The sequence below is a fragment of the Galeopterus variegatus genome, unplaced genomic scaffold (genome assembly GCF_000696425.1).
Source record: "Galeopterus variegatus unplaced genomic scaffold, G_variegatus-3.0.2 Scaffold2714, whole genome shotgun sequence".
NCBI lineage: Eukaryota > Metazoa > Chordata > Mammalia > Dermoptera > Cynocephalidae > Galeopterus > Galeopterus variegatus.
This window is the reverse complement of record NW_007728825.1, coordinates 52,720-70,023: the sequence shown is the minus strand read 5'-3', so window position 1 is coordinate 70,023 and position 17,304 is coordinate 52,720. Positions and strand designations below refer to the sequence as shown.

Here is a 17,304-nt window from a genome sequence, read left to right as displayed (position 1 = left end):
GTGTATATTGACAAAATAAAAAAAAAAAAAAAAAAAAAAAAATTTTCTTCTGTGAAAAAAAAAAAAAAAAAAAAAAAAAAAAGCTTCTGTGCAGCAAAGGAAACAATCAACAGAATGAAAAAACAACCTACAGAATGGGAGAAAATATTCACAGGCTATGTGTCTGACAAGGGATTAATATCCAGAATAAACAAACAGCTCAAACAACTTTACAGTACAAAAAACAAATAATCCAATTAAAAGTGGGCAAAGAAGCTGAACAGACATTTCTCAAAGGAAGGCATACAAATGATGAAAAGATATATGAAAAAATGCTCAGCATCACTAATTATCAGGGAAATGCAAATCAAAACCACACTGAGATATCACCTCACCCCAGTCAGAGTGGCTATTACAAAGACAGAGAATTACAAATGCTGACAAGGATATGGAGAAAGAGGAACCCTTCTGCACTGTTGGTAGGACTGTAAACTAGTACAGCCATTACAAAGAACAGTATGGAGGTTCCTCAAACAATTACAGATAAAATTACCATATGATCCAGGAATCCCACTACTGGGGATATATCCAGAGAATTGGAAATCATCATGTCAAAGGGATACCTGCACTCCCATGTTTATTGCAGTTCTGTTTTCAATAGCCAGGTGATGGAACCAAACTGAATGTCCATTGAAGGATGATTGGATAAGGAAATTGTTGTATATATACACAGTAGAATACTACTCAGCCATAGAAAAGAATGAAATTCTGCCTTTTGCAGCAATATGGATGAGCCTGGAGAAAATTATCCTAAGTGAAATAACCCAGGGATAGAAAGAGGAATACTGTATATTCTCACTCATAAACAGGAGCTGAATCTATAAATAAACAAACAATAAAGAGAGATAGAGAGAGAGAAAGAAAGAAACAACAATTACAGTAAGACGTTGAACTTTTAGAAAGAAAGAAAAGAACCATCGTTACTAGAGGTAGAAAAGGGGAGGGGAGGAGGAGAGGCAAGGAGGCTAATAAGGAATTGGTTAAAGGACACAAAGAATGATTGCGTGTTGTAATGATGAATAACCAACACACATTATAAACAACTACTGAAAATCAACTTTGTACCCCACATGTATGTATAATAAATTATCTTTAAAAAATAAAATAAAATAAAATAAATAAAATTGAATATTCTGATGGTTACACATATCTGTGAATATACTTAAAACCATTAAATTGTATACTTTAGTGGGTAAATTATACCTCACTAAAGCTGTTTTAAAAAATAAACCTTGGACACTGAGAATCTTATAAGCATCCCTAGTAGACAACATTTTGTACATGCTGTCACAACTTGTTGATGGATAAATTAAGCAAATCTGTGTGACTCCACTGGGGTAGGACTCTTGCACCTAGTTTCTGGTAGACTTCACTCCATGTACCTTTTCTCTTTGCTGATTTTTCTTTGTAGTGAATCACAGCCTTGAGTACTACTGTATGCTGAGTCAAGTAAGTCCTCCTAGAGAATTAATGTACCTGGATATTGTCTTGAGGACCTGTGACACTACAAGTTCTGACTTAAGTTTTTCCAAATATTGACAGAGAATATGATAACATCCTTATGCAATTTCTACTGAATATACTCACCTTTGTTATCTATTTGTTGCATAGAGTGTTGTTCTTCAGTTTGCCTTCCCTGGCCAAGAAGAGAAGTCTGGAATATGGGCCTCCAAAAACCTGGAAACATATCAAATAGACTCAATTATTTTCCAACTTCTAATAAAATAAAAATATAGAAAGGAAGAATGTATAATAAATGATTCTGCAGTGAAAAAAAGTTTCTTATTATACTATTTTTCGTCATATATATTTACTAGTAATGGTGATCCTGTTCTTAATTTTCATGTTTATTAAAGCAATATTGAAAGCTAATTTTAAGATGTTCCACCATATATTGGTAATTTATGTGCCCCATATCAAAATTAAGCAGATGGTCAGTTAACTCTAAAAATATTCATAGCAAGTTCTTGTCCTACTAAATAAAATATTAGGTTATAAAATTGTCTAACAAGCACCCATTAGGATGGCTACTATCAAAAAACAAAAAATAACAAGTGTTAGCAAGGATGTGAGGAAATTGGAACCCTTGTAGACTTGTAGTGGAAATGTAAAATGGTGCAGACACTATAAAAAACAGTATGGTAGTTTCTCAAAAACTTAATGATCAAGTTAATATATGATCAAGCAATTCTACTTTCAGGGTATATCCAACAGAATTGAAAGTTTGGCCTGGGAGATATTTGTACACCCATTTTCATAGTAGCACTACTGACAATAGCCAAAAGGTGAAAGCAAACCAAGTGTCCATTGACATATGAATAGATAAACAAAATGTGGTATATACCTACTATAAAATATTATTCAGCCTTAAAAAGGAAGAAAATTCTGACACATGCTAAAACATGGATGAATGTAAAAGATGTTATGCTAAGTGAAATAAGCCAGTCACAAAAAGACAAATACTGTGTGCTTCTACTTATATGAAGTACTTAGAATAGTCACATTTATATACACAGATAGTAGAATGGTGCTTGCCAGGGACTGGAAGGAGAGGGGGTGTGTTGGGAAAACAGAATAGTTGGTAAGCCTCCCTTGCCTCGGGGTGGGTTGGGGGTGGTACAGCGCATTCTTGGTAAGCAAACTGTGTGTGGTGGGTGAAGTTAGTGTGTCTGTGTGGTGCCGCGAGTTGGCTGGCTTCTGCCTCAGGCAGCCGCCGTGCACATAACCATGCCTTTCCAACCTGCAGCTTCCAAGGACCTGTTTGCTGGTTACCTAGATCAATAGACCTGCGTGTGAAGGGGGTCTGGTGACCCAGCCTGGCATGTGAAGGGTTTGTGACCCAGTCTCTGAATGGGCTTAAAGGGTCTGTTAGCTCCAGACCCAGCCCTAGCTTTACAATTGGAGTCAGTGCAGGATTACGGGCAGGTAAAAGAGCTTTACAATTGGCGTCATGAACAGGATTAAGAGTGCTACAATTGGCGTAGTCTGTGACAGGATCCTGACAAGGTACAGGAGGCAAAAGCCCTTGGAAGAAGGAGGAAATGTGGCTGTCCTTGAGCATGTGGTGCCTGGTGGTCACTTTTCTGCTGACCAGAGTCTGGCTGCTGCTCACTACACTGCAAACTGATTGAAATTTGCAGCAGAAAGCAGAGATGTTGGAAGCACAGATAAATGTCCTGGAGGATGACGTGCAGCAACTGGCCACTCCTGCCTCTCACACCAGGGAAGACGACCAACCTAGTAGTGAGTTGAGGAAAACTGTGTGTCTCCCAGCATGACCTGTTGTGCACGAGAAATTGAGACAGTAAAGCAGCAGAAACAGGGAGAGCCCCTGGCTGCTACAGCTATGGGACCTAAGGGTGGATGGTGTAACGTGCTTTAGGGACAATGTAGTAAACGCATGTTGCATTTGTCTGAAGGCAGAAGGCTCGGAGGGTGCCACTTAAACCTGATGGCCAGCCGGGTGCCATGTAAACCTGAGAAAAGAGTGCCACATGCAGAAGGGCAGATGACCTGAGGATGGGTGCCCCTGCAGAATTTCAAGTATGTTTTCACCTAGTGAAAAGGTGGAAAAGTTAGTCTCCATTACTACCTGTCTCTTATAGGAGAGCTGCAGCTATGCATAGGGGCAGGGCAGCCACTCCTTGATGGACTGGAAAAATGTAGCTGTTTGAACTGTGGGCGAATGCTGCAAAACTGCCTGAGACTGAGTGAGCAGCCGGTGAAAGCTGAGATGATTGAAGTAATTCAAAAGCCAGAATGTAAAAGGGAAGCAGAGCATAAAGATTTGGAAAATCTGCAGCCTGGCCATGTGGTAGAGAAGCAGGGAGCAAGAGAAAAATGCAAGGGTGAACAGATAAACTGTTTGTTAAAGATATTATCTTGGCAGTGAGGCAGCCAGATGCTAAAAACCAGGACAATGGGGAAAATGCCCTAAAGGCATTTGAGAAGTCTGGAAGGGTGCCCCACCCATCACAGGCCCTGAAGGCATTTGAGAAGTTTGGGAGAGTGCCCCTCCCATCCTAGAAGGATTGAGTTGTCCGGGAAGACAGACAGGGAGTGCAGCTGCCCTTGGAAAACTGCTCCCTGCATCCCAGCCACTCCAGGCTGGAGCAATCCTGCCTCAGCACCTCTGAAGAAAAAAAGCCGAAAACCTTGGTGGCATTCATGTTGTGTTAAGTTTGCAGGCCAGCAGTATGTGAGAGCAATGGAGGTGTGGCAGTTTCCACCCAGATTTTGGAAGATGTATGAAAAAGTGGGGGGACTCAGGCAGAGACCTACTGCAGGGGTGGAGCCACTGCAGAGGTCATTTACGGAGCAATGTGGAGCAGAAAAGTGGGGTTAGAGCCCCTACAGAGAACCTCCTCTGAGGAAATGTCTAGTGGATCCAGGACGGTGGGACTGCCACAAGGAGCCCAGAACTGTGGGGCTGCTGGCAATGTGCAGCGCCAGTCTGGAAAAGCCGCAGGCATGAGGCAGCTCAATGGGCTGCACTTGATGAGCTGTAGGAGCGAGGCTGCACAACGCTTTAGGGGTCCAGGTGCCCCAGTGTGCTTAACGTTTGCCCTGTTTGGGTTTTGGATTTATTTGGGGCCTGTTTTTCCTTTCTATTCCTCCCTTCTGGAACGGGAATGTGTACCCAATGTCTGTCCCACTGTATCTTGGAAGTAGATAAACTTGTTTTTGACTTTTACAGGTTCACAGCTGGAAGGACTTTTGCTTTTGGTCTCAGAGGAGGAGACTTTGGACTTTTGAGTTGGTGCTGCAATAAGCTAAAGAATTTGGGGACTGGGATGGAATGTGTAATATGTAAATGTAAGGGTCATCTATCCTCGCTAAGGGAACATCGTGGAAGATTCTGAACACGTAGATTGTACAGCAAGGGACCCTGAAGGGGTGTATTGTTGGGAAAATAGAATAGGTTGGTCAGGTTCCCTCAGCTCGGGGCAGGTTGGGGGTGGTGCAGTGCATTCTTGGTAAGCAAATTGTGTATGTGTGGGTGGAGTTGGTGTGCCTGCACAGCACTGCAAGTTGGCTGGCTTCTGCCTTGGGCAGACGCCATGCTCACAGCCATGCTTTTCCAACTTGTGGCTTCCAAGGACCTGTTTGCTGGTTACCTAGCTCAATAGACCTGCATGTGAAGGGGTCTGGTGACCCAGCCTGGTGTGTGTGGGGTCTGGTGATCCAGCCTGGCATGTGATGAGTTTGTGACCTATTCTGGACAATGTGCTTGAAGGGTCTGTGAGCTCCAGACCCAGCCCTAGCTTTACAATTGGAGTCGGTGCAGGATTACGGGCAGGTAAAATAGCTCTACAGGGTGTAATGGGGAGTTTTTTAGAGGATATAGAATTTTAATTTTGCAAGATAAAAAGAGTTCTGGAGGTTGGTTGCACATGTGAATGAACTTAATGCCTTTGAACTATTGCACAATGTGAATGTACTTAATACCTGTGAACTATACATTTAAAAATGGTTAAGATATTAAATTTTATGTTATGTATTTTTTGCCACAATTTAAAAAGTTGGTAACAATATGCTATGGTAGAGAATGGGTGTGAGAGGTTATAGATATCTGTTGATGTCAGACAGAATGCAGATTGCAATTCAAAGATCCCAAAATGACAGTACTTGGTGTAAAATATGTGGTGCAACATATATTCTAAGTATCATTATGGTTGATGAATATAAGTACAGAATTTTAACAAATAAGTTAATATTATCAATAAGCTCTGGACTATTCTCAGGAAAGGTATTTTGTACAAAAGATAAAATAAAAATTAAGGTGTTTTGCAACCAACTTCATTTATTTAAAAAAAACCCCTATTACTATTTATTGTAAATAGTCACAGGAGCAAAGAGACTTAATTCTGGGCCTTGGAGAGACAGTAAGGCTGTTTTCCTCACACCTCTTTACTATTAGAGAGCATAGAGAAGAGACAGACATGGTGAAGCTGATTTTAAGAAGTGCATATTGCTCATTTAGGAGTGAACATAAGATTAGTAGCACAAAAAACAGTTTCCTTTTTATTTTGTCTTTGTTATACATATGTCTTCTTACTTATTAATGAAAAGGAAAATATCAGCCAAGATACATTAAAAAATAAGCAAACAGCATCAACAGACATTTTGTCAAAGAAGACATACAGGTGGCAAACAAAGGGCACTTTCTTATGCCCACAGACATATTTTATTTCTAGGATTTTTAAAATCACATTTACCCAATATATTCTCAATATGCAACAGCTAAAGATGAGTGAGGACAGCTAGAAAAACTGTTTTTATGTTTATATATGCTTCTACTTGTGGATTGACCATATAACAATCCATGCTTTATATTAATAATAATCCAAAAATTGAATAATTCTCATCCAATTGCAAGTATTTAAAATGTAAGTAGACTTAGAGAAAGCATAGTTAATTGACTAGTTTCATGTGGAATATTATTTTCTCTATTAGGTTTTAAACTTCATGAAGTCACAGATGTAGCTGAGATAACGCTAGCCTAGCAGTTCCTACACACTACTAGCATGGTCACTAATTATTTCATGTCACATTGAGTGAAGAGGTCTGCTTGAGCTTCACTTTCCTCATATTTTAAGCAGGCTCAATAATACTATAGTATCATTGCTCTTTCTAACTTAGAAGATCATGCTGACATATAATTATGCTTGATTAAGAACTTAGGCTCTGGAATCAGATAAACCTGGGTTCAAAGTTCAGGACAAGTCACTTGAACTTTTTTCACCTCATTGTTCTCACTATAAAATGGGTATAGTATATACCTCTTAAAGGTGAAAAATAGTGTGTCTTCATGGTTAAAGCACAAACTCTAGATAGAGCATGAGTTCACATCCTGACTCTATCATTTAACTTTGGTTAATTACATAGCTTCTTTGTGCCTCAGTTTCTGCATTGCTAAAATAAAGATGATAATTTTGCCTACCTCCTAGATTGTGAGGTTTTAATGCATTAGTACATGTAAAACTGGTGCATTAGTATTAATAAATTAGCACTAGTGAATTAGTATATGTAAAACTCTTAGAAAAATTCCTGGTATGCTACATAAAGCTTAGCTATTATCTGTAAAGGGGGATAACAATAATGAATGGGGATTAGATATAATAATGCATGTGATTTGTGTAGCATAGTGCTTGACACAGTATACACATTCAATCAATATTAGCTGCTATTTTTTACATAATGAACTTTGAAATGCTGAAAGGTGCTATTTAATTTAAGGTATTATACTTTTGTGTATTTAATATAACATATGCTGAGCACATAGTAGGCATTCAATCGACAAAATTTTAAAAGCATATCAGTAACAATGCAGTTTAGTGCCATGAGTCTTTGTAGTCCTAAACAGTAGTTATCCCATTTCACTAAATTGTATCAAATGGTGTTTGAATATATTAATACTGGAGCTGGATGAGAAATTTAAATCTTAATACCCTCTGTGCTAATTAATGCAACTCTTAAGGGATTGCTAATATTACCTCATTAGAACAGAATGATAATGGATTAGGGGTAATTAATTTAGTGTTACTAAGATCGAATCCAATAAAAACATTGTTTTAAGATATTTTCCCTCTCCTCATAAAAGGTAACAGACCTTTATCAATATCCCACCAATAAACTTCTTTATAAGAAGATCTCAGAGATTAATTTCTCACATTACTTAATCCTTTCCAATAGAATTGAATTTCTAACTTGAGTTCAGAGAGTTTTTCTCAGGAATTATAAAATATCAGATGAATATTTTCCTCTGACTGTTCAAGTAAAATATCTCACAGTTAGTCTAGCTGAATTAATGGCTTGAGGATAAATATACCTGACAACCAGTGTGACCTCTGGATAACATTTTGTATCAGTAAATGCCCAAGAATACATAGTATACTGAATTTTTATTGATTTCAGTAGCTCACCATACTTAAAGCATATTACCTCATGGATAAGTCAGTATTATTTAGAACAAATTTCAAGGCTCATTATGTGGACATAGGATATTAAAGTAGAAACACACTGATCATACATTAAATGTGTATTATTTTAAATACCTTGTTTTTGAAATAAGTCACAAGGGTTTATTGAGACATAGAATTTATGAGTATTATTATAATTTCAAAGAGCAGTTTTCTTAGAAATGTTTTCGGACAAGTTCTTTGTTTTCTTTTGGTGCTTTTAGTCGTAACTAAAGATCTCTGTGCAAAATGACTAAGATGAAGAAAAAAACTATCTATGAGATGGTAATAGTTCCTTTATCACAATAAGCATACCTTAATAAAATGGCTTAGGAAATGGAGAATTATGACTTAGTGTGATAAAATAAACATGACTGATGAAGTAAATGCCAACTATTTATTAAAAATTATAGAGCTTTGATAATAACTACTTAGGAGAAGCAAAATAATTTGAATCTTTATATAGTTAGGTTTATATATTTACCTCTTTCCACAATAACTAATAATAAAGAAAAGCTTATGAGCAATTTCTATTCACCCATTCCAGAATGATGGAAGCTAAATTCAGTATGGTATTACTTGGACCAGAATAACCATCTTTGCTAAGAATTCTTTAATTTTCTTCCCTTTAAGATAAGAAGATAAATGTTAACTAAAGCAAGACGATTTGCCTAATTTTTAAAAGTGAATTAGAAATCTGAGGTTAAGATACCTATCCTCTGAATTTCTGATAAAATGATCTCAGGCCCAAATCTATTAAAGCTACTGCCGTTTGGAAGAGTCATAATGCTATTAATTAAACTTGTGAAACAAGCTGCTTTCAAAGGCCATATGCATTTAAGCTTACCTAGAGGACGATTATCCTTTTTGCGAGCACCAAGCCGTTGTGCTTCATTTTCTGAGTCAAGGTGGTGTCTTTCACTGTCACATTCAATCCTGTGCTCTTTTTCATTGTCAGACTCTTTGAGATGTCCTCCCCTCTCTTCATCCATTTGAAGTCTCTTATTTTCAAATTGTATCAGACACTGTTCCCTCTCTTTCTCCATTAGGTGTCTTTCACTTTCAAACTCATTTTGATGCCTTTCCTTTTCAGAATTTGTTTGATGTTTTCTAGAAGCAGAGTCTATTTGATGTCTTTCAAAGTTATCCCAATGTTTTTGAAGGTCATCCTGACATCTTCCAGAGCTATCCTGAAGTCCTATAGACCTATGCTTATATTTTCTAGAACTATCCCAGTATCTATCATAGACAAAGTTCAACTCTTCTCTTTCAGAGTCCATGAGACATCTTTCAGATTTAGACCCAAGGCCTATACAGAAACTCTCCAAGTTAGAGGCCTTTTGGTACTTTTCAGTCTTCATCATGTGTTTCACAGAATCAGAGGCCATCCCTAGGCATTCAGAGTCTAAGTCTATTGTACGTCTTTCAGACCAAGAATCCATCCAGAGCCCCTCAGTGTCAGCGCTCAACTGGAATGTTTTAAGATCCATGAGACATTTCACATTTGCTGAGGCTAGTCCATATCTTTCTGAGTCTGAGTCCATCCCACATGGTCCAGAGTCAGAGTCTATCATATATTTCTCAGAACTAGTCTTCTCCTGGTGTTTTTCTTTCAGATATACTGCAGGTGCGGAAGCAGAGTCCATTCTACCACTTTCTTTGTCTGAGTTCAACACATACTTCTCAGAACCAGAGACCTTCCAAAGTTTTTCCATCTCCATCAAACTTTTTTCAGATTCAATTAGGCGTTTTATAGAATCTGAGGCCATTTGGCGTTTTTCTGCCTTCAGCAGGTGTTTCACAGATGCAGAGGCCATGGGGCATTTTTCTGAGTCTGAGTCTACCCCTGATTTTTCATTGTCAGAGACCATTTGATATTCTGCAGAGTCAGAATCTACCAAGTCTTTTTCTGAACCTGAGTCCATCCAGTCTTTCAGAGAGTCAGAGTCCACCTGGCTCTGTTCAACTCCTACCAGGTGTTGCTTTGACTCCATCGGGTCTTCTGCAGAGCCTGAAATCATCTGATAGTTTTCTGCTTCTAGCAGATGTTTCACTGAGTCTGAGTCACTGGGACATTTTTCTGAGTCTGAGTCCATTCCCCATATTACTGAGTCAGAATCTTTTGAATGTTCTAAGTCAGAATCCAAACTAATGCCTCTATCAGAGTCAGAATCAATCACACATCTTTCAGAGCCAGAGTCCATAAGGGGGGTGTCACTTTCAACTATTGTTAGGCATTGGAGACTTTTAGAGTCCAAAGAACCAGCTGGAGTTTCAGAACCTTTTGTATCAGAAATTTCTGTTTCAGATTCGTTTCCTTCATCATGTCGCATCATAACTGCTCCTTCACTACTTAAAGAAAAGATAAACATGAATAATTGTTTAAATATTCACAAAATGTTAGCAAACACATTATTTCCCTGTTGAAAACCCCTTTGTAGGAAAATATAGAATACATATTTCTATTTGTCATGATGTAGAAAAGCAAGAGACAACACTAAGCTTCTTGTGAACAAATTGGAAGGATATCAGTATGTACAGATTCTATACTCACTTGCATCTTTCCTCACATTAACTGTTTTCCAATGCACCTGAAAGTAACTGCCTGGCTAGGCTACTTCCTTGCAATATACCATTTTTTTTGTCCCTATCCAATCAATACATGATTATTTGGGGGACTGAATAACATGTTAAAAATGTAGTGTAAAATAAAAGTAAACTATTTCTATATTCTACTCCAAGTTAAGATTGTAGTTATGTAGACTGGATTATCAGTGAAGCTTACCTTGGAGTGTTGAGCCATTCTGGAGAAAAATATTCAAGTATGTCAGGTACTCTTTCACTTGGAAGGGACACAGCTTGTAGGGGTAATACAAGTTCACTTGATGAACTAGTTGTAGTTATTGGCTGCAAAGCAAAATTAATCATAACATTGTAATTTCTCAGTTGCATTTAACATGAAACAGCAAACTTAGGCATTTAGACTGAGGAGAGGTTGTCACTTCATTAGTTGCACCTGTTCTTAATGGAAAGTCAGTGTTCACAGTCTTCCAAAGTAAAACTTCAGAATTAATATTTAAATATAAAGGCAGTCCTGGTAAACACATTGTGGGGAGACTTTCCAGCCTCTATTTCTCCTTAAACTTATGGCTACTCCCAAATGCCACATTGGTGCTATGTTACACCCAGTCCCTTCGTTGTAGGCAACTGGTATTTCACCCAAATTGGGGCAATAAGATTCTCTTCCTTGGAAATTTAGAGTTAGAATTCAGAGACGGTTTTTCTGGTACTTGTTTAAAATGAGAACATTATAGAAAAGCCATTTCTGTCACATTCCCAGAAATGTAGAAAAAAGCCAATGTGCAGAGAATGTGAGGAATAAAACATCCACACATAGAAAAAGTAGAAACAAGAGATCATATACCTCTAGGGAAACAAAGAGGGAAATATTTTTTACCTGGGTCCTTGATGTCTTTTCAATTCCTGATTCTAGTCCCTCCTAAGTATTAACTTTCTGCCCTTGAGTTCTCTAAGGAATCATAGATCCTTGAAATAAATTCCCTCTACTCTTATATTTTTTGCTTAAGCAAACATGAGTGGGATTCTGTTTCTTTCAACCAAAGCAACCTTCATAAGACAGCAGAATTGCTGTCCATATTTTATTATTAACCTCGAGGTGGAACATACATAACAAGTGTGCCTTTTAGGTACAAGGAAGAATCTAAGCACAGGAGAAGAGAAAGTTGAAGAACGACCAAAATTAATTTTATCTATTGAAGCGATTTCTTCCATTTTCAATAAAATCTGAACAAAAAATAATAGACTAATACTGTAATGTATCAATTAGGTATAATATAAGGGAAAAGTACTCTGTGAGTTTTAATATACTTTAGAATTGATTGTAATAAAATGTTTGGAATCTCCTCTCTCAGCAGATAACGTGGAGGCTCAAATCAGATAATGTTTAGGAGAACACACTCATTTTGAAAACTGGTAAATAATTATAAAATGTAAATGATTAACAGATAATAAAGAGAAAGATAATGTTGATTTATATGACAAACAAACATAAGAAATATTGAAATTTCCACATGCTATGGGAGGTAGATAGCAAGCAACTTTCATGTGCTTCTAAACATTGATCTAAAAAGTGCAAACATTCAGAAATTCTTTGACTTCTATTCTCAAACCATAATAATGGCTACTCAATCAGGATTGCCCAGTCATTAGTTTTCATTATTTAAAAAGTCAAGACAAAAATAAACAGCAAGGGAAAATACAAGCAAATTCTATTCAACTAGACATAATATATGCTTAGGCAAATAATATCTGCCTTCACAAATGTGTAATGACCTTTCATGTGTTTGATTTTCTGGACGCCCAGCATCCTGAAGAACTACACAGATAATGTTTCTAATCTTTCCAAAAGTCCCTAAAGCAGCTATGCATTCTACTTCATGGGGAAAAAAATTTCACAGAAAATATAGTAAGTATGGAATTTAGGTTGGTTATTTGGATTAGCTTACTGCCTGAAGCTTTGGGGACTCCAACTTTATCAAAGCTTTAGGTCTGCCTTTTGGAACACTAAACCAAATGTCTTCCTTAGCAGGAATACTTTTGAAGATGATACAAAGTACCAGAAGGTTTAAGTGTTATTACTAGTAATACCACATTCCAGAAGTGACACTTTTGAAATAAACATGTTTTTGATAAAGATTAAACTTCAGTTAAAATCAAAAGAGAAGGAGGGATATTTATAAATTCATTACTTAGAACTCTGCAAAAACTAATCTCTCCTTAGGTATAAGACTACTTTTCTGAGAACTGTAATTCTGTTCAGTGCTGAAAAGTTCTTACTGAGAGAAAAAAATTGCTATGAATACCAAATTCAAATAGATATTTTAATAAATGTCTCCAACTAATAAATCTGTAAAAAGGTGTGCCCTGGGCCGAGCCCGTGGCGCACTCGGGAGAGTGCGGCACTGGGAGCGCAGCGGCGCTCCTGCCGTGGGTTCGGATCCTATATAGGGATGACCGGTGCGCTCACAGTGCTCACTGGCTGAGCGTGGTGCGGCCGGTCTCAAAAAGGACAAAAAAAAAAAAAAGGTGTGCCCTTTTCCTAGACAGTTGCTCTCAAGTTTTCTCTAAAGAACTGATTTACAGTTTTGCACTGTACATTAAACTGATTTGCAGTTACATCTGCAAAGCTCTGTCCAAAGGTTAATATACTTATTCTTCTTTATATCTGCTATTTTAACTCCATCTTATATAGAACTGTGAAAGTATCATTTTGGAGTGTGTGTGTGTGTGTGTATGAACATATGCATGTGTCTGTGTGTTTCATTCCATAGTCTTAAATTATTGTAGCCATTAAGATGAAGAAATTCATATGGTAGATCTGTCTGCAATTGTTTGAGGAACCTCCATACCATTTTCCATAGAGGCTGCACCATTTTGCAGTCCCACCAACAATGTATGAGAGTTCCTTTTTCTCTGCAACCTCGTCAGCATTTATCATTCACAGTCTTTTGGATATTAGCCATCCTAACTGGGGTGAGATGGTATCTCAGTGTGGTTTTGATTTGCATTTCCCGAATGCTGAGTGATGCTGAGCATTTTTTCATATGTCTGTTGGCCATTCATATATCTTCCTTTGAGAAATGCATATTTAGCTCTTTTGCCCATTTTTTAATTGGCATTCCTCAAGTCAAAGGTATACCTGTTCCCCAATGTTCATCGCAGCACTTTTTACAATAGCTAAGAGTTGGAACCAGCCCAAACGTCCATCATCAGAAGAGTGGATACAGAAAATGTGGTATATCTACACAATGGAATACTACTTAGCTATAAAAAATAATGAAATGCTGCCATTTTCAATGACATGGATGTACCTAGAGAGAATTATATTAAGTGAAACAAGTCAGGCACAGAAAGAGAAATATCACATGTTCTCACTTATTTGTGGGAGCTAAAAATAAATAAATAAATACACAAAAAATGGGGGGGGAGAAGACATAACAATTACAATTCCTTGAAGTTGATACGACAAGCAAACAGAAAGGACATCGTTGGGAGGGAGGGGGGAGAGGAAGGAGGGAGGGAGGTTTCAGTAATTGGCCACAATAATCAACCACATTATATGCTGACAAAATAAAATAAAATTTGGAAAAAAAAAGATGAAGAAATTCATTAAACAGAACATATCCTGATCTGGTGACATCAGGGCCATGGCTACATGCCTATAATATACAACTGCATCCTAACTATCCATTATTCTGAAAGAAATTGGGTTCATGGGGCATCTAGGCTTCAGAGTCTAACAGATGACATCAAGTGAACTCCTAGGTTCATGGGGAATGTGAAGCTAAAAAAGACTTCCATTAATCCCATATAATTACACCTTATTTTATAGAAAGTTTTTTCTTCATAACCATTTTTTAAGCAAAAAGTGTCATTATGTAACTAGTGTTAATCTGTAATGAAATTCCCTCAAAAGAAAATTACAGAATGTCATTTGCAAACTTTTAAGAATTTTAGAGCTTAAATAGGGAGCTGTACGGGAATATGGGAAAAAGAGCATGACAAGGAGCCCATTTATTTTATAGAGGAAGTCAAGCTCACTACTCATGGAACTTGACTCTTTAATAGTCCTCCTTTTTAGCACTGCTACTACCCCTATGAGGTAACCTTGGTGCCACCAAGGGCACTGCAGATTCTAGGGAGGCAGTTACAGCTGCTATTGCTGATACCACTGCTGCAGCTGCAAGGTAACCTCGCTGACACTTCAGACACCGGAATTGCACTGGCTGTTACTGTGGACACCACAGCCAAGTGGGCAGCTGCTGCGACTGCAACTCCTGCAGTCACCACCACCATTGGCACTGCCAGACAGCCACCATCATTGTGCAAATAGCCTGCCACAGCTGGAGTCATCCCTACCATATGGGCGGTCTGCCAAAGCCACCACCACAGCCATCACCACTGCAAGGGCAGACTGCTACCACAGCAGCGGCCACTGCCACTATGAAGGCAGACTGGTGACCACTCATCTGCACTGACTCAAAGAAGGTCACCAGTAGAGTCCAGGGAAGGAGATACTAGAAGAAGCAACTGCTCCAGCATATGACCAAACATCAATGAAGAGATACTAGAAATGTTAAAAAAAAAGAAAGAAAGAAAGGAAAATATGAGTCCACCTAAGGAATACAGTAACTCTCAAGTACCAGACACCATACCACAGGAAACCCTGGAGATGAATGAAAAGGAACTCTGAGTAAAAATCTTAAGGAAACTCAATGAGAAACGAGAAGACACAGTCAGATGACACAATGAACTAATAAGCAAAATTATCCAGGATATGAAGTAGATAATTAACAAAGGGGTTAATACTTTAAAAAAGAATGTAGCAGAACTCTGGAAGTGAAGGAATCATTCAATGAAATAAAAAAGACAAATGAGTGCTTAAGCAGCAGGCTTGAGCAAGCAGAAGAAAGAATTTCTGATCTTGAGGACAATCCCTTTGAAATAACACAGGCAAACAAAAAAAATAGAATTAAAAAAATGAAGAAAATCTAAGAGAACTAGCAAACGACCCTAAGCACACAAACATTTGAATCATGGGTGTTCCAGAAGGGGAGGAAAAGGAAAAAAGCATTGAGAACATGTTCAATGAAATAATAGTGGAAAAGTTCCCAGGTATAGGAAGAGACATGGACCTTCAGATTCAGGAGGTTCAAAGAACCTCGAACAGATTTAATCCCAAAACATCCTCTCCAAGGCACATTATAGTCAAATTGGCAAAACTCAAAGACAGAGAGAATCTTAAGAAAAGCATCAAATCACCTACAGGGAGTACCCATCAGACTAACAGCAGACTTCTCAGTAGAAACTCTACATCCAGAAGAGAACAGGATGATATATTCAAAATACTAAAAGAAAGAAAAAAAACCAGTCAGCCAGGAATACTATACAGAGCAAGGCTATCCTTCAGAAATGAAGGAAAAATAGTGTATTTCCCAGACAAACAAAAACTGTGGGAATTCGCCACCATATCACTAGCCCTACAAGAAATCATCAAGGGGAGTCCTGCATCTAGAATCTGAAAAATGATAATCACTACCATAAATAAACAATAAAGAACAAAACCCACTGGTAGAACAAAAAAGCAAGTGAGAAAAAGAAAAACTGTATTTTACCACCTCCAAAAACCAACAAACACTGAAGACAAACAATAAAAGGGCAAGAAAGAAAAGACTGTAAAACATCCAAATGAAAATCAATAAAATGCCAGGAGTAAGATAGTACCTTTCAGTAACAACCTTAAATGTAAATGGATTAAATTCCACACTCAAAAGACACAGACTGGCTGGTTAGGTTAAAATGCTAGAACCAACTATACGCTGTCTGCAAGAGACTCACCTCACCTTTAAAGACAAACACACACACTAAGAGTGAAGGGATGTAAAAAGATATACCACACAAATGGGAGTCAAAAACAACAGGAGTAGCTATTTTTATTTCAGATAAAATAGGCTTTTAAACAAAAACCACAAAAAAAGAAGGAGGCAACTATGTAATGATAAAGGGATATACCTAGCAAGAACACATAACTATTAGATATATATGTACACCCAACATCAGAGTACCCCAATATATAAAGCAAAAACTATTAGACCTAAAGAAATATATAGACTCAAATATGATAAGAGCTGGGGACCTGAACACCCCTCTCTCAACATGGGACAGATCATCTAGGCAAAAAATGAACAGAAAAACGTAAGACTTAAAGCACACTTCAGACCAATTGGACTTGGCAGATATCTATAGAACATTTCATCCAACAACTATAGAATATACATTCTTCTCATCAGCACATGGAACATTGTCCAGTATAGAGCAAATATTAGGTCACAAATCAAGTCTCAACAAATTAAAAAAAATCAAAATAAGTTCAAGTGTCTTTTCAGACCCCAATGGATTAAAACTAGAGATCAATAACAAGTAAAACTCTAGAAACTATACAAACATATGGAAACATAAACAACATGGTCCTGAATGATCAATGAGTCCAAGAAGAAATTAACAGGAAATCAAAAATTTTCTTAAAACTAATGAAAATAAAGACACATCATACCAAAATTTGTGGGATACTGAAAAAGCAGTACTAAGAGGGAAGTTTATTGCAATAAATGCTTACATCAAGAGAATAGAAAGAGTTCAAATAAACAGCCAAATGCTACACTCAATGAACTAGAAAAACAAGAACAATCCAAATCCAAAATTAGTAGACAGAAATAATAAAGAT

General features: G+C 37.5%; 1 protein-coding gene across 1 annotated transcript in view; it reads right to left on the bottom strand.

The window, feature by feature from the left end:
- The window catches only part of LOC103598698, a 71,369-nt gene extending 56,427 nt beyond the window's left edge, over nucleotides 1–14,942 (bottom strand). Inside the window, 4 exon segments of the mRNA XM_008582742.1 lie at nucleotides 1,627–1,716; nucleotides 8,848–10,352; nucleotides 10,786–10,907; nucleotides 14,688–14,942. Of these exon segments, the coding sequence (XP_008580964.1) occupies nucleotides 1,627–1,716; nucleotides 8,848–10,352; nucleotides 10,786–10,907; nucleotides 14,688–14,942 (1,972 nt within the window).
- Between the last annotated feature and the right edge of the window lie 2,362 nt (nucleotides 14,943–17,304).